Genomic DNA, 18,096 nt, shown 5'->3' with positions numbered 1-18,096 from the left:
GGCAAAACTTGTAGAAGGTTATAAATTCATCAGCAATATAATCTGTCTCAGCCAAAAGGAGAAGGATCCACAAGCTTCACTCTCCAGTCGAGAGACAGGCACGTGCGGCAAAGGATGCCTAAGCAGCTGCGTCAAAGAATTTCCAGAGGACCATATCCTTTAACACCACACCATCTTCACTGGGTAAAGAGGTGCATTTAGTCACCTGTGCAACCAAAGAATCCACTTGGGCTGACCCAAAAGCTGCTGGAACTCCTGTGCCAGAGGATACAACCGTGGCTCTGGTAATTTTAAGAGCACCTTCTAGAGAGTCATACTGCTCCAAGACCAGAACACTCATGTCAGGGTACCAGGGAAAAGAAGCAGACTGCAAGAGCAGACCACAAAACCAGGAGGAAGAAGTAGGCGGAGCCGGCTGAATGACCAAATTCAACTCCTGCAAAGATTCAGAAATAATTTACGGCAAAGCCGCAGACTCAAATAAGCGCAGGACCATGGGATCATCCCCAAGTTCCCAAACTGCAGAGGAATCCCACAGATCGAGCATACAGTCCCTGATCTCCCACCCCAGAAAGCAATGTGCCTGCAATAAGGATTCAGCAAGTGAGTCATCCACATCAGGGTCAGGCAGTGCAAGCACAGCAGCAGGCTGAATCGAGCACGTGCCCAAAGGAACAATGCCAGCAAGAGACACTGCAGAGGCGAATTGGGATTGCACAAGGGGAGAACGCCTGGTCTAAAACTCATTCCACAAAAATTTCATAAAGTCTGAAAAAGTGTCCAGCTCTTGGGGTGTAGAGCCATCCTGAGATTATTTAAATTTGCATTTTAGTCTGTGGAGGGTCCACAGCCAGGCGTATGGAGCCAATAGCCATACTGAGCCCTGAAAGTAAAGAAGGCCGCCCCACCAGGCTAGCTGAGCATGTCAGTCACCTGCTTCAGCAGGGAAGAAGCTAAGTTTGACATTGCTGCCTCCCACGGCTGCACCACACAGCACATGGCTTAAGGACACTCTAAAAGCGCTAAATTTGCACAATACATGAGTAGAGCCCAAGGACTCCATTCCACCATGTTTTTAGGCAAAATGTGCAGTTTTGGAGATGCAGGAAGCTTTAGTAAAAAAAGATCTCTAAAAATTCAAGAATTTCCACCGTCAAGAAATCTGTGCCAAAATTACAATATTTTTCACACGTCCCAAACACAAAAAATGGCGATTTTAGGACTTTTCAGGTGGGGGAACACAGTAGTGCTGCCCGATTTTCGATTCAAATCGGGTGAATCGATACGTTTTTTGTTTTTTTTTAAATCAGCCTGGCCGATTCGGTGGCCAACTCTCCTAAAGCAAGAGGGTTCAGCAAGGGGGAGAAAAAAAACAAGATGGCGATGGAGAAGGTCGCATAGTTGGAGGCTCCCCGCTCTAGGCTTAAAAGACTAAGGTTGCCAGTTACCTTTTTGAAATAGCTTTTTCGGAGTATGCCGAAGAGAAGAGGGAAGCAGAGGACAGTTCCTCCCGCTTCAGCTACCACTTTAACGCCGCGGAAAACAGCAATCACCACCTTTGCTGTGCCTGTTAATCAGGGCGTATCCACTGCCGGGGGTTGGACGACGAGACATCGTTGAGCCCGGCAGGACCAGGAATTCCTCCACAGCTCGGAGGAATGCAGGTCGATCCGACAGAGCAGCGGGAGGCATTGGGAATTTTTTCACCAATGGCACTGCCGGTTTCCCCTCTGACCCCGGAAGGATTAACATCACAGAGGAGAGAGACGCTCTCGCGTGGAGGATTGGGCTCTCAGTTGGCTTTAGGAGAGGTGGAAGACTCAGAATTTGGATTTAATTTCAGCATTAGGATTTTCTACTATTTCACCCCTAAAGCCACTAGTGAAGCCCATAGTCATGGACATGGAGGCACTCTGGGGAGCTATTGAAAATTTGCATCAGGTATACTCCCTGTTTATTGTTCCTCTTGTTGAATCCACAAAACAAATTAAAGCGTTAGAGGAAAAACTTCAGCAACATTCAGTTAGATTAGATCAAGTTGAAAAGTCAGTTTCTGAAGTTAAGAATCAATCTGGTCAACATTTAAGAGATAGGAATATGTTAATTAGGAAAATAGAAAATCTGGAGAATGCTAATTGGAACCTCAATTTGCGCCTCCTTAATTTTCCTGTATCCAGATTGTATTCTAAGGAAATGTTTCATTTATTTTTGACCTCAGTCTTGAAGTATTCAGAGACAAATATGCTGCCAGTTCAGAAGAAGTAGTGGCTGAAGAACCAATTGGACTGGACATTACAGGATTCCTGGAATCTTCCCAGGTAGAAATTAATGTTAGAGCCACACTATTAGTTACATTTGTCTTTTTTCAAGACAAAGAAGCAATTCTTCGATTATTCTACAAAACTAAAAAAGCTGAGTTTTTTGGCTTTAAGGTTACCATATTTCCAGATGTTTCTAAATGGACACAATCACGACGAAAGAAGTTTTTAACCTTTCGTCAAGCAGTTTTGAATTTGGGGGGCTATCTTTCAACTACTCTTTCCATGTAAATGTTGTATTTCCTATCAAAGTAATCGTTATGTTTTTTATGAACCTGAACAATTACAATTTTTCCTGGAAGGCAAGACGGTCTCTAGAAAACCGGATAATGGACCCATTGTCCACAAACCTGATCGAATATAAATTCATTTGATTAACAGTCTCCACATTTCCTTTTGCCTTTTCTAAAGTTCCAACTTCCCTTGGTTGTGAAAGGTTTTTCCTCCCTCTTTTCCTTTTTGTGGACTGTATTGTTGTAACTAAGATATGGAAAAATTTGCTTTCAGGAGTTGTATTTTATTTCTTATTCAAAGTTTGTTTGATTTATATAGTCTTATTTACATCAAATCAAACAAACTTTGAATAAGAAATAAAATACAACTCCTGAAAGCAAATTTTTCCATATCTTAGTTACAACAATACATATATATATATATATCTTAGTTACAACAATACATATATATATATATATATATTGTTGTAACTAAGATATGGTTCAGCAAATCCTTAAATAATTCAGCACACCCGCACTTGCTCTCTGCCCGAACTGATACAGCAAGCTCTTATTGACACCTGCACGAAGTAGGTAGGTGGTCACCGAGAGGCTCATATCCTCCCACGGGAATGCTGTAGAAAGTACTTGACTTTGGATCATCTGCGCTGGGCCCCGCAGCTTTCCTTTTTCTAACCCTCTGCCCTTCTCTGATGCAATTTTCTGTTTCCGGCAAAGTGGGACGAATCAGAGGAAGACAAGTTGTGTCAGAGGGGACAGGGCACCAGAGAAGGAAAGCTGCGGGGCTAGTGATGGTAGATCTCGGATATGAGTTTGGGGTAGGGGTAGGAGTAGGGTTGGGGTTGGGGGTGCAGTTTGAGGAAGAGATGCTGTATCGTGAACAGGGAGAAGAGGGGGGAAACATGCTAGATCGAGGAGAGCAGAAGAGAGGAGAGATTGTTCTCCGAATGTATGGGAAAAGGGGTGCTTGGCGTGTGAGAGCGGAGGAATGCGACTATGCTGGGAACTCACGGCAGCTATTTTGGATAAGTGATCTGCACGGGGCAGGAGCGTAGGAAGATCACTCCTGCCCCAAAAAACCACTAGAACACCAGGTAAGGTCCGGGGAGGTGGGAGGGAGGTAGGGGTGATTCTAGTTTTAGGAAATCACGAGTCCTAGAACTGGGAATCAGGAGGGGGAAGTGTATTACCCATCTAGAATGCCTCACCTATTGCACTGAAAGAGGATTAGAAAAAATTTTCCTAGTCATCAATTAAATAAGAAAACCTACCTTATCTATGTCCTCTAAAACTTCAACAGTGGAAGGTTTTGCCTGCAAAGAGTAAGAAAGGAAGGTAGTGTTAAGCTTTTGTTATAATGTTCAAAATATTTAGGCACTTAATAATTTTACTTTAAAGATGAGGACAAATCTCTAGAGGTCAGTTAAAGTCTTAAGTTCCCATTGACTTTGATGGGAGTCAAGGTGAAATGTATGCATACCTGTTAGTTCCTTTCCTTGAGTCCTACTAGACACCTATCAGCATATGGAGGTAGAGATAATGGAATAGTTCAATAACACCCCTGCAAGTGCTGATGCAACCTGGAATTTTCCAGTACGCCTCTGTCAAAGTAGAATTAGATCCACTTTGCCACATACCAAGTTTAATCCCAGCAAAACCACTGCAGACCTAGATACAAACCAAGAGGATATGCGCACATGAATCCCAAGATCCTTTTTACCATAGTCTTCTACAACAGGCCCTGGACTAGTATAGCAGATCTTCAAAGAAAATGAGCAGGTATGAAATAATAAGGAATGGGAAGTTACAAAAAAAGAGCAGTTGAAGTCCCAAAGCAGACCTGGCTCGGACCTCAGGTACAAGGAGGACCTAAAGACTAGAATCTTCCCATCCCCCATATTAACTAATATTTACATTGGCCAAGGGAAGCACTGGACATGCTCCTCACTGCCATCTTTTTCAAAGATGGCAGCACCGAGAATCATCTGATGCTTCCCCCAAAATCAAATAAAAAAGTTAATTGTTATACCAACTTTTGAAATGTATCTATTGCAGAATCTATAACCCCTGGTGGTGTCCAACGTGATGGGACTCAAACTTTCGATAGATCGATGTTACATGGTTGATCTTTAAAGAAAACCTTTAACCGTAATGTGCGAATGAAACGTTTCATACTTTCAAGTATTGAAAAACATCTGTATTTACTGAAGGTACAAAAGATAGACCCCTTTGGAGGATAGACACTTGAAATGGAGAGAGAGATTTAGATGATGTATTAATTACTACTTGTTCCTTCTCTGTCTGGAACGTGTGATTGGACATTGGCGAGGTTGGGCATAATGTGTAACTCGAGGTGGTGAATGATGCGGTTGTCTGGTTTGGCCCCTTGAGCGTGGCACGAAAAAAAATTGTGGAGGTTGTTGAATGTTGGCAGCTCCTAAATTAGTAGTCTGTGGGTCTTCATCACTGGAGCCACTTGTAGTAGCGTCAAATGTCATTTTTCTTGCTCGTTTTTGAAATGATCTATTTTTTTTATTATTATTATTATTTATTTATAAATTTCAAATTAACAAATCAAGATAAATCTTGTACAGAAAGTGATTACAACAAAAGAACAAAGAGAGACCTCATTAAATTTACATAGAAACCAAATATTGTATAATCTCTCAAGTCCACCATTGATCCATGATGTAAAATAAACGGAGTTAAGAAAGAAATATTAATGAAAGATAATTGGTACGTGGTTATCTGATGTTCAGGCGTCTAATATCTTGAAGCCCTCATTCTTTCCCCTTCTCCAGGCGGGACAAGGAGAGAAAGGCCGTCAACTGGTTTGGCTCAAAGAAAACATATTTCTGAGAATTATATTGAACTATACATTTGCAGGGATGACGAAGATAGAAAGTTCCCCCAAGAGCCAAAACTCCAGGTTTTAATAATAAAAACTCCTTTCTACGTCTTTGTGTATCTCTTGCCAAATCTGGGAACATCTGTATCTTTAGATCAAGAAACTTTTTCTCTTTATTTTTGAAGAATAGTCTCAAAAGCCAATTTTTATCCAACGTAATTGCCAAGGTCACAATCAATGTAGCAGGTATTGCAACTTCTTTATCAGATAATTCAAGTCAAGCAGATACATCAATTGGTCCCTGAGTTTTTTCTTGAAGATCCTGATTTTTATTAGGTAAATAATAGACTTGGGTGAAAGGAGGTAATGAATCTTCCGATACTTCCAATATCTCCAGCAAATACCGCTTTAACATTTCTCTTGGAGTCACTGTTGAAATTCATGGAAAATTAATCAATCTTAAGTTATTATTCCTAGAGAAATTTTCAAATGTCTCTATCTTCCTTCTTAGATTTATATTGTCCTTAATTAAAGTGTCCTGAAGCAACTTGGAAGATTTAAGTTGATCTTTAATACTCTGGATATCTAGTTTTGATTCTCCCAGGTCTTGTTTTATCTGAAGAACTTCTTTCTCTTGAGTTTTTATTTTCCCCTCAATTTGAAGATGATTAGTATTTACTGTTTTAACCAAATTGGCAATCAAATCCCACAAAGCCTCCAGTGTAACTTCTTGGGGCTTTACAATATTAAAAGTCTGCAGATTTGATAGTAAGAAATTAGGCTCACCAGCCAAAGGATCCTCTCCTTTCCGTTCCTCCTGTGTCAAGGTTGACCCCAGCGTTGTGATGTCCCCATGTGCACTCAGGCTCTGTTGCAATCCATGTGAGCCTGAGTCGGTGTTTGTCTCGCCGTTCCCTGCAGCCTCTGGGTGGGAGCTCTTCCGGCTGCCTCTCCACGAGATCTCATGAGCCCGAAGAGACACCTCCAGTCCGTTGCTAGGAAGTGTCTCAGCCGGGGGCGACACCGACGCTCCAATGGCGCCCTGCATCCGTCTCAGCAACTCCTCAATGTTGCCAGAGGAGGCTATTCCGGGACGCCGCGAGGCTGAAAAGGCTCCCTTTCCCCTCCTCTTTGCCATGATGAAAAGTCCACAGCGAAAAAAACGCCAGAAAATAAGTTTTCCCAAGGTAAGGTTTGCGGGCGGTTGCTCAGTGAACCACGACCGCGGCCATCTTGGATCCTTATCTGAAATGATCTATTTTGACTCAAACGTGCCCAATTATAAACCCTATTCTGGATGTAATCTCGCTCGTCACGTTTAAATTTCTCTAATTTAGTCTTTTAAAAGTGTGTCTTTGAATTCTTGGAGTTTGTTCATTTGTTCTATCTTTGCAACTACATCCTCAGGTGGAACTTGTGAGGAAATGTCTTTGTTTGATCTATATCTGATTTTAGAGATGTCTAGGTCCTCTGTGCTTGCTCAACAATCAGAATCATTAGATCCATACTACATTTATTTAGAATTTTATTCCAATTAGAAACAAATTTTAAATCCTATCCATATAGATTGGGGCTCCTTCAGTACCCTAAGACCGCATGGATATTCAATTAATGTTAATGCATGAAGTTCAGTACGGATAGCTCTTTTTTGTAACCACTCCAACTCTATCCACTGATGTAAAGGTATTTCTAAAACGTCATGTGTCTAGGTCTAATAGATGTTGGCATTGTAACCTTGATGCTGGAACTTTAGATCACTTGTTTTATTGTCCATTCATTAAAAATTTTTGGATCTCTATATGTAGCATTATCATACGACACAATTTTATTTGGCATGCTGATGAGAGCTAAGCCTCAAATATCTGCTAATAATAATAATAAGCTTTTGATGATATTGACACTAGATGCCATTCAACAAATAACGTATAACTGAAAAGATTGTACAAGGTTGAATTATTGTTTCTGGTGGAATTCAGTATGTCATGTGTTTAAAATGGAAAGAGTGTTGGCAGTTCAAAAAGGTTACTATAATAAATTTAAGGATGTGTGGGGGCCATTTTTAAATTATTCTAATGAATAATTTACACTTTTCCCAACTTTAATTCTTACATGTGGATCGGGGGGGATTGGATTTCTATTAATAATATATATATGAATAACATAGAAACATAGAAATAGACGGCAGATAAGGGTCACGGCACATCCAGTTTGCCCACCCTAATGACCCTCCCCTACCTTTGCCTTGTGAATAGATCCCATGTGTCGATCCCATTTGGCCTTAAAATCAGGTATGCTGCTGGCCTCAATCACCTCCAGTGGAAGACTATTCCAGCGATCAACCACCGTTTCAGTGAAAAAGAATTTCCTGGTGTCACCTCGTAGTTTCCTGCCCCTGATTTTCCACGGATGCCCTCTTGTTGCCGCGGGTCCCTTGAAAAAGAAGATATCCTCCTGCCTCGATGCGGCCCGTGAGATACTTGAACGTCTCGATCATGTCCCCCCTCTCTCTGCACTCCTCGAGCGAGTATAGCTGTAATTTGTCTAACCGTTCTTCGTACGGGAGATCCTTGAGTCCCGAGACCATCCGGGTGGCCATTCTCTGAACCGACTCCAGTCTCAGCACATCCTTGCGATAATGTGGCCTCCAGAATTGCACACAGTATTCCAGGTGGGGCTTCACCATGGATCTATACAATGGCATAATGACTTCCGGCTTACGGCTGACGAAACCCCTGCGTATGCAATCTATGATCTGTCTTGCCTTGGATGGAGCCTGCTCCACCTGACTGGCAGCCTTCATGTCCTCACTGACAATCACCCCCAAGTCTCGTTCTGCTACCGTTCTAGTTAGGATCTCACCATTAAGGGTATAAGTCTTGCATGGATTTTGGCTGCCTAGGTGTATAACTTTGCATTTTTTGGCATTGAAGCTGAGTTGCCAGGTCCTATATATTATATTCATGTGGTATATTTTTTGTTGTATGTGGGAGGGGGTGGGGGTTATATCTTTTTGTTCTACGATATAGTAGATTTTCAAGTGATATTGTATTCTAATTGTTTCATATTTACTGTACACTTGTTGTGAATTATAAAATGAATAAAGAATTTAAAAATAAAAAATAAAACGTCATGTGTAAATAAATTGAGGTGCTGATAATAGATCATTCAGATAGGCATCTGAAAAACTCACTGTGCTGATCATTTATTCCCTCGGTCTTTGTGTATACAAAAAACTAAAGTGTTTAAGGAGAAATTGTTTCTCAAAAAAACTGCACAGCAAGATTTGTTGTGCAATAAAATTACAACCACTTTTATCAAAAATGTCCTAGCATTAATACATTAAATATGAAAAATAAGATATAGGTTCTCAAATTGACATCCTACCCATTTCAAAAGATTACGAGAGAAAAAAAAGGGGGTCATTATTCAAAAAGATTTAATGATTGCCCGATAATTTGTTGTTTCTTAATTCTAGTCTGCCCAGATCAGCCAATCATCCTGGTATGGGTGTACTCCGATGCCTCACTAGCAGAGGGCATTGAAAGTAAAAGGCACCACTGCAAGGGGAGAGAGTCTTTAATTGGAAGTGTTTGCCCAGAACACAAAATCAAAGATGTGTGTGTGAGGGTACCCGATTGTGATGTAGAGATATACACCTTCAACCACGTCCAGAGATGTCAAAAATTCACCTGGTCTGACCAAGATAAATACCAACCTCAGGGTTTCCATAAAGAAATGAGGAATTCACAGAGCCCTTGAGATACAGAATACTCCTTCTTAAGAAGGGCAAAAGCAGATGAGGTAACGCCGACCTGCATCCTGATGAGGAACCAGTTCCACTACTCCAAGCTGCAATAATCACTAGAGCAGGGGTGCCCACACTTTTTGGGCTTGCGAGCTACTTTTAAAATGACCAAGTCAAAATGATCTACCAACAATAAAATTAAAAAAAAAAACACAACGCACACTGTACGCATAGAATTGTTAATTATCATTCCTATTCCGGGGTTTTTTCAAAGAGGTCAAAGCAGATGACTCTATGCACTGTCACCTCAGTAACAACCATACAAAAATAGACAAATACCCACCCCCCTCCTTTTTTACTAAACCACGATAGCAGTTTTTAGCGCAGGGAGCTGCGCTGAATGCCCAGTGCTGCTTTCTACGCTCATAGGCTCCCTGCGCTAAAAACCGCCATTGCGGTTTAGTAAAAGGGGACCATATTGTAAAATATAGACAGCAGATATAAATTCAGACACATTTTGATCACTAAATTTAAAATAAAATCATTTTTCCTACCTTGTCTGGTGATTTCATGAGTCTCTGGTTGCACTTTCTTCTTCTGACTGTGCATCCAATCTTTCTTCCCTTCTTTTAGCCTGTATGCTTCCTCTCCTCCTGACCTCATTCCCCCCCCCCCCACACACATTTTCTTCTTCTCTCCCTACCCTCTCTTTCTTTCTCTCTTCATGCACCCTTTTTTTTTTCTGTTTCTCTTCTTTCCTTCTGTCTCCCTACCTGCCCTCTTTCTCCCTCCCTGCCCTCCCCCAAGCCACTGCCACTGCCACTGCCATGGGATAACAGGCCCCCAAAGCCGCCCGCCGCCGGCCAAGCTCTCCTTGTTTCGGGCCCACCAGCATTCCTCTCCCAGACGTCAATTTTGCCGTCGGAGAGGAAGTTCCGCTGGCCAGAACTTCCTCTCCGACGGCAGAATTGACGTCGGGGAGAGGAAGGCTGATCGGCCCAAGATCGACCTATTGGGAGAAATGCTGCCAGGTCCTGCCTTTGAGGAAACAGAAAGTAGGCAGGACCTGGCAGCAAGAAGAGCAAATCGCAAGCTTAACTGACCTGTCTCCCACTTTAGCCCGCGAATGGGGCTCTAACATGTGCGTGCCGGCTTCCCTTCTCCCCCCACCCCCCACCCCCCGGACATAACTTCCGGTTTCAGAGGAAAGAGAAGGGAAATCGGTACAAGCACACGTTAGCCCCCGGAGCATAAATTCTCCAAGCCGGTTTTTTTTTGTTTTTTTTTTAAATGTTGAGCAGCGGAGGCAGCAGCAGAATTCAGGAGCAGGCCAGTCAGGAGGGGAAAAAAGAGAAGGGAAGAAGGGAACCCGCTCTGCGATCGACTGGGGTCACCTGAGCGAGCGACCTGTCGATTGCGATCGACGTGTTGGGCACCCTTGCACTAGAGGATATTTCCAACTGTTTCTCTCAAAGTGAAAGCTACAGGGGGATGCAATAGAGACAATGAAGATGAATTCTGCAAATTCCAGGGCACAGCCCTGATGCACTACATTCAAGGCCCACTGGTCCAAGATGATGCAAACTCATTAGTGATGAAATAGTGACAGCCCACGTCCCACCAGCACTAACGAGTGGTTCAGTAAGCTCTCACTGAGGTCAATTACCAGCACCAGATTCTCAAAGCCTTTGCACTCCTTGGAAGGGCACTGCTCACTGGCTCTTTGGGTTTGCTATTAAATCGAGAAATGTCCCTGAAACAGAACTTGCCCCTATCCTAAGACAGAGGTTCTCAATAGGCATAGGGTATGTACACCGCTTGGGGGGTGCAAACCGCTGGTCAGAGTACACAGCTCCATAGTTTAATGTGTGGATGAGGAGATGGTGCAGGGAGGAGGGCTTTAGATTTTTTAGGAACTGGGCAACATTCTGAGGAAAGGGGGAGGCTTAGTCTGTAAAGATTGGTTCCCCGATAAGGATTTAAGTTAAGTGATGCACTTTTAAACCTTTTTCTATATACAAGCTATTTAAGCTATAATAAGTTATATTGATGTTATAAAATAAATAAGAAAATAGAAAAAAATCTCTAAAAAAATCTCTCTCTCTAAAAAACATATTGAGTACTTTCCATGTATTGGGAATGATGAAGAATTCCAACACCACTAACTCATTTTGAGAAAGTGGAATCAGAATTCCCATTGGATTGTATAAGGTGTTTTGAGCATAACTATTATTGAGGCTATCTTTTTACAACTTGAAGTGAGTCATAATAGTTTGGCAGATGGTACACCAAATACAGCATTCCAGAAAAAGAATCTCATACCGACTGTGAAGCATGGAGGTGGAAGTGTCATGGTTTGAGGATGCTTTGCTGCAGCTTACCATCATAGAATCTACCATGAATTCTACTGTGTATCAGAGGGTGCTTGAGGAATATGTGAGACCATCTATAAGAAAATTAAATCTGAAGTGGAGCTGAACCCTGCAACATAATAATGACCCAAAACAAACCAGTAAATCCACCAAGGACTAGTTGAAAACTAAGAAATGGAAAGGCCTGGAGTGGCCGAGTCAAAGCCCTGATCTTAATCCCATTGAGATGCTGTGGGGTGATTTGAAATGGGCTGTACATGCAAGAAACCCCTCACATCTCACAGCTGAAAGAATTCTACATTGAGAAGTGGGCCAAATTTCCTCAGGCCGATGTCAGCGACTGGCAGATGGCTTTAAGATGCATCTCACTGCAGTTATTTTAGTCAAAGGGGGTAACACTAGCTATTAGGGTGTAGGTTGTCCTAATTTATTCCTCAATTTGAATACACATTTTTGTGGATATCTTTTGTATCATGAGTAAACCATGAGGAGTGGGCCAAACTTTCCTCAGACCAATGTCAGAGACTGGCAGATGGTTACAAGAAGCGTCTCACTGCAGTTATTTCAGCCAAAGGAGGTAACACTCAGGGCTGTGGAGTCGGTAGATAAATCCTTCGACTCAGACTCCTCAGTTTCTGGTACCCATGATTCTGACTCCTCTGTATTTAATATGAGGGAAAGATGGTGGCGTAGTGAGAATGCTGGAAAAATCACTATTTTTGACCCGATTTCAGGTTTACGATTCAATTTTAAAAGATGCCTAAAAAGAAGGAGCAGAGTGGCTGCCTCTGCATGGCAGCCCAAATCTACCCCGCTTCCTAACCTCTTCTCCAAGGGGCAAACCAGCTCTGCCGAGTGCAAGAGAAACGTCAGCATTCGGCAGCGAAGCTTCGTCGAGTCCCACGGGACCTGCTCCTCCCCTGCAGCGGCGAGAGTGGGGAACTTTGGAAACCTTGCAAAGACGAAACTCAACGTCGGCTGCGTTGGTGAAGGGCATGGCGGTTTCCCCAAGTACTCGTGGCAGGTACATCTCAACCAGAGTAGGAGAGTTTGGAGGGTTCAGCAGGTCCAGGACAGGTTCCATCAGTCCCCTCATTGGTAAGACCTGCTGAATTCACTTTAGAGTCAATTTGGACAGCATTAAACTCTCTCCACAAGCTATGTGCTAGAACCTTTCCCCTGGTTCAAATTCAGACACAGACGTTGGGAAAGACTGAGGAAGAGATGAAAGTCCAAGGGGAAAAAGGTTACACACCTAGACCAAAAGGTCCAAGGTTTACAATCCTCTCATTCTTCTTTAATGCAAGACAGATTATTGTTTGCAAGGAAAGCTGCGAATTTTGATAATTATACTAAACTGTTAAATCTTAGGATTCTAAACTTTCCTAAATTGCTGACAATGTCTCCTAAGGAACTATTCTATAGATTTTTGAGAGAAGTATTTAAGTACCCTGAAGATGGACTTCCTCCTCTTCAAAAAAAAAAAAAAATTTTACTTTTTGCAAATTTCAAAGAAAAAAAATATGGCTTCAGCCCCCATGGTTCAACCCGATTCCTCAAGTCCGCTGAATATTACAAGAATTCTGGCTATAAAGTAGTAGCATAGCATGACTAAAAATCAGAAACAGAAACTTTTACCAGTTTAAAATTATGAACCACATTTTTTGTTAGTTTTAAAACAAAAGCTGGAAAACCTAAAACAGTTTATATATTAAACTTGGTATATAGTTGTAGAGTAGAATAGCTGTTAAATGCAATCCAAAACAAACTCAATGTAATGTTGTTCTAAGAAACAGAATTGCTTCTGCCAGATCCTCTTTCATAGAAGCTCTTAAATCCGACTTGATTATTTTTAGAGCTGAAAATTGTCTTTCAACACTGACTTGGGTGGATAGCATTGCTGTTACGGTTCTAGTCACATCACTAATCTCAGGATAAACAAGGATGGCTTCTTCTACAGTTAGTTTTGATGAGCAATCATACTTTTCTACTTCTTTTAATTCTTTAAAATAGATCTGCTGGAATCTATTTGGACATTTTCTGGTCGTTTATCTTTCACGCATATGTGATGTCACTTTACTGAATTCAATATAAGAAAAGAAACTGAAAGTTTTATTCAAAAATAAGCAAGGGTTCAGAAGTTACAGCTATTTTACGCGAAACTTAATTTCCCATGCAACATTTAAAAATTTGCCCACTTTTCGGCGTAAATCAGCGAAAAATGCCCGTAAACAATGATGTGTTAATTATGACTATTGTTTGTGAAATGGGACATTTGAACTTGCTGTATTTTTTTATTATAATTTATTATAATTTAAATTTATCAGAAGTCAGTATATTTTTATCGACTGACTCCAGATACCCAAAATTGTCTCCGACTCCTCAACTCCAACTCCACAGCCCTGGTAAAGCACAGTTACTTACCGTAACAGGTGTTATCCAGGGACAGCAGGCAGATATTCTTGACTGATGGGTGACGGCACCGACGGAGCCCCGGTACGGACACTTTTAGAGTGATTGCACTCTAAGAACTTGGAAAGTTCTAGAGGCCGCACCGCGCATGCGCGAGTGCCTTCCCGCCCGACACAGGCGCGCGGTCCCCAGTTATGATAAGCCAGCTAAGAAGCCAACCCGGGGAGGTGGGTGGGACGCAAGAATATCTGCCTGCTGTCCCTGGATAACACCTGTTACAGTAAGTAACTGTGCTTTATCCCAGGATAAGCAGGCAGCATATTCTTGACTGATGGGTGACCTCCAAGCTAACAAAAAGAGGGATGGAGGGAAGGTTGGCCATTATGAAAACAAATTTTGCAAAACAGATTGGCCGAAGTGACCATCCCGTCTGGAAAATGTATCCAGACAATAATGTGATGTAAAAGTGTGAACTGAGGACCAAGTGGCAGCCTTGCAGATTTCCTCAATAGGCGTAGAACGGAGGAAAGCTACAGATGCTGCCATAGCTCTAACTCTATGGGCCGTGACGGAACCTCCCAGTGTCAGTCCGGACTGAGCAGAGCAGAAAGAAATGCACGCTGCTAATCAATTCGACAGCGTACGCTTAGAAACAGGATGACCCAATTTATTAGGATCAAAGGACAAAAAAAGTTGTGGCGATGATCTGTGGGGCTTAGTACGATCCAAATAGTAAGCTAAAGCTCGCTTACAATCCAAAGTATGTAAAGCCTGTTCCCCAGAATGAGAATGAGGTTTCGGAAAGAAGACAAGCAGAACAATGGATTGGTTGAGATGGAATTCAGAGACAACCTTAGGGAGAAACTTTGGATGTGTACGCAGAACCACCTTGTCATGATGAAAGACCGTAAAAGGTGGATCTGCAACTAGTGCATGTAGCTCACTGACCCTCCTGGCAGAGGTAAGAGCGATAAGGAAAAGTACCTTCCAAGTGAGAAACTTGAAAGTGGCTGTCGCCAAAGGTTCAAACGGGGGCTTCATCAAAGCGGAGAGAACCACATTCAGATCCCAGATAACAGGAGGTGCTTTAAGGGGTGGTTTAACATTGAAAAGACCTCGCATGAATCTGGAGACCAGGGGATGAGCTGTAAGGAGTTTCCCATGGACTGGCTCATGAAACGCAGCAATAGCACTGAGATGGACTCTGATGGAGGTAGATTTGAGGCCAGAGTCAGACAGAAAAAGCAGATAATCCAACAAGGTCTCCACTGGAAGAGACGTAGGATCATGATGATGAAGAAGACACCAAGAAGAAAACCTTGTCCACTTCTGATGATAACACTGCAGAGTGGCGGGTTTCCTGGAAGCATCCAGAATAGACCGAACGGGCTGAGAGAGAAAAGAGTTGTTTGAAGTCAGCCCGAGAGATACCAAGCTGTCAGGTGTAGAGACTGAAGGTTGGGATGCAGGAGGGTCTCCTGATGCTGCGAAAGCAGAGAAGGAAACAGAGGAAGTAGCAAAGGTTCTCTGGAACTGAGTTGAAGAAGAAGGGAGAACCAATGTTGTCTGGGCCATCGAGGAGCAATTAGAATCATGGTGGCTCGTTCCTTCTTGAGTTTGAACAAGGTCCGCAGCATGAGTGGCAGAGGAGGAAAAGCATACAGGAACCGATTGGACCAATCCAGAAGGAATGCATCCGCTGCCAGACGGTGAGGAGTATAGATTCTGGAGCAGAATTGGGGCAGTTGGTGATTGTGAGGAGCTGCAAAGAGGTCCACTTGAGGAGTGCCCCATTGATCGAAGATGGACTGTAGGGTTGAAGGATCGAGAGTCCATTCGTGAGGTTGGAGAATTCTGCTGAGCTTGTCCGCTAATGAATTCTGCTCTCCTTGGATGTAGATTGCCTTCAGGAATAGGCTGCGAGCTGTGGCCCAAGTCCAGATTTTCTAGGGATTCCTGACACAAAAGGCGAGAGCCTGTTCCACCCTGTTTGTTGATGTAGTACATCGCAACCTGATTGTCTGTGCACAGCAGGAGGACTTGAGGAAAGAGAAGGTGTTGGAAGGCCTTGAGGGCGTAAAACATCGCTCTGAGTTCCAGGAAATTGATGTGATGCTTCTTTTCCTGGGCTGTCCAAAGGCCTTGAGTTTGGAATTCGTTCAAATGAGCTCCCCAGGCATAAGGGGATGCGTTGGTGGTGATGACTAGTTGATGAGGTGGTAGATGGAGCAGAAGACCTCTGGAGAGATTTGAGGATATCAACCACCATTGTAGAGACTGACGAAGAGATGATGTCACAGATATGTGTCGTGAGCAAGGATCCGTCGCTTGGGACCACTGGGTAGCAAGGGTCCATTGAGGAGTGCGCAGGTGAAGACGTGCTAAAGGTGTTACATGAACTGTGGAAGCCATATGACCTAAGAGTATCATCATCTGTTTGGCAGATATGGAACTCTGAAGAAGTACCTGCTGACAGAGAAATTGGATAGTCTGAAGACGGTTGGCCGGTAGAAATGCTCTCATGAGGACTGTGTCTAGCACTGCTCCAATGAATTGAAGTCTCTGAGTGGGGATGAGATGAGATTTGGGAAGATTGATCTCGATCCCCAGAAGTTGTAGAAACAGGATGGTTTGGTTGGTGGCCAGGAGCACTGTCTGAGATGAATCGGCCTTGATTAACCAATCGTCCAAGTAAGGAAAGACTTGAAGGTGGTGAGAGCGTAGAAAGGCAGCTACCACAATCAGACATTTGGTGAACACTCTTGGAGAGGAGGCAAGACCGAAGGGTAGTACCTTGTATTGGTAATGACAGCGGTTGATCATGAAGCGGAGGTACTGTCTGGAGGTCAGATTGACCAGTATGTGAGTGTATGCCTCTTTGAGATCGAGGGAGCATAGCCATTCGTTTTGATTGAGAAGAGGGTAAGGCATGGCTAAAGATAGCATCTTGAATTTCTCTTTGACCAAGCATTTGTTGAGATCGCGAAGATCTAGAATCGGTCTGAGGTCTCCTGTCTTTTTGGGGACCAGAAAGTAACGGGAGTAGAATCCCTGCCCCTTTTGATCTGGAGGAACTTCCTCTATAGCGTTCAGAAGGAGGAGGGATTGAACCTCCTGAAGAAGGAGGGAAGACTGAGGAGAGTTCAAAGCAGACTCTTTTGGTAGACTTGGGACCGGGAGGTTCTGAAAGTTGAGAGAGTAGCCGTGGTGGATGATGTTGAGGACCCATTGGTCCGAAGTGATAACTTCCCACCGGCTGAGGAAAAAAGAAAGACGACCTCCTATAGGTTGAGGTTGCAGGGAAGATGGTTGGACGCTGGCTATGCCCTGGAGAAGTAAGTCAAAAGGGCTGCGTGGATTTCTGTTGAGGAGGCGGCTTGGCAGGCTGTTGCTGTTGTGGTCTAGGTGTCTGCCGTTGCTGCTGACGCTGCCTTCTAGGTTGTTGTGGAGCTGACTGCAGAGGACGAGCCACATAACGGCGTTGGTAGGCCGATTGTTGTCTGAAAGGCCGTGCCGGTGGAGGTTTCTTTTTTGTCTTGAGGAGAGTATCCCAACGTGTTTCATGGGCGGAGAGCTTCTGGGTAGTTGAGTCCATAGACTCTCCAAACAGCTCATCCCCTAAGCACGGTGCATTAGCTAACCGGTCTTGATGGTTGACATCAAGCTCGGATACCCTCAGCCAGGCAAGGCGGCGCATGGCCACAGACATAGCTGTTGCTCGAGAGGTAAGTTCAAAAGTATCGTAAATAGATCTTACCATAAACTTTCTCAGCTGGAAAAGTGAAGAAGAACATTGGCGAAAAGCCAGTCGTTTTCGCTCAGGAAGGTACTGCTCAAAGGAAGCCATGGTGGTAAGGAGATGCTTTAAATAGAATGAAAAATGAAAAGCATAGTTGCCAGATCTATTGGCGAGCATTGCATTCTGGTAAAGACGCTTACCAAATTTATCCATGGCTTTACCTTCTCTGCCAGGAGGGACAGAAGCATAAACACTAGCTCCTGAAGACTTTTTAAGTGTAGATTCCACAAGAAGGGACTCATGTGGAAGCTGGGGTTTGTCGAACCCTGGGATAGGGATGACTTTGTATAGAGAGTCCAATTTGCGGGGAGCTCCCGGGATAGTAAGAGGAGTCTCTAGACTTTTGTAAAATGTTTCCCTCAGGATGTC

The 18,096-nt window shown here is 43.3% G+C and overlaps 1 protein-coding gene across 3 annotated transcripts in view; it reads right to left on the bottom strand.

Moving 5' to 3' along the window:
- The window catches only part of LNPK (lunapark, ER junction formation factor), a 192,374-nt gene that overhangs the window by 147,296 nt on the left and 26,982 nt on the right, over positions 1–18,096 (bottom strand). For 2 of the 3 annotated variants that reach the window (XM_033946157.1, XM_033946158.1), the window contains exon 3: positions 3,823–3,864. The exons of the other annotated variant lie outside the window; for it this stretch is intronic. In XM_033946157.1, coding sequence (XP_033802048.1) covers positions 3,823–3,864 — 42 coding nt within the window. The remainder of the gene's footprint in view (positions 1–3,822; positions 3,865–18,096) is intronic. 3 annotated transcript variants of the gene reach the window in all.

The sequence above is a fragment of the Geotrypetes seraphini genome, chromosome 5 (assembly GCF_902459505.1).
Source record: "Geotrypetes seraphini chromosome 5, aGeoSer1.1, whole genome shotgun sequence".
NCBI classification, from domain to species: Eukaryota; Metazoa; Chordata; class Amphibia; order Gymnophiona; family Dermophiidae; genus Geotrypetes; species Geotrypetes seraphini.
Note: the sequence above shows the minus strand (reverse complement) of the source record. Positions and strands in the feature narration are given on the sequence as shown.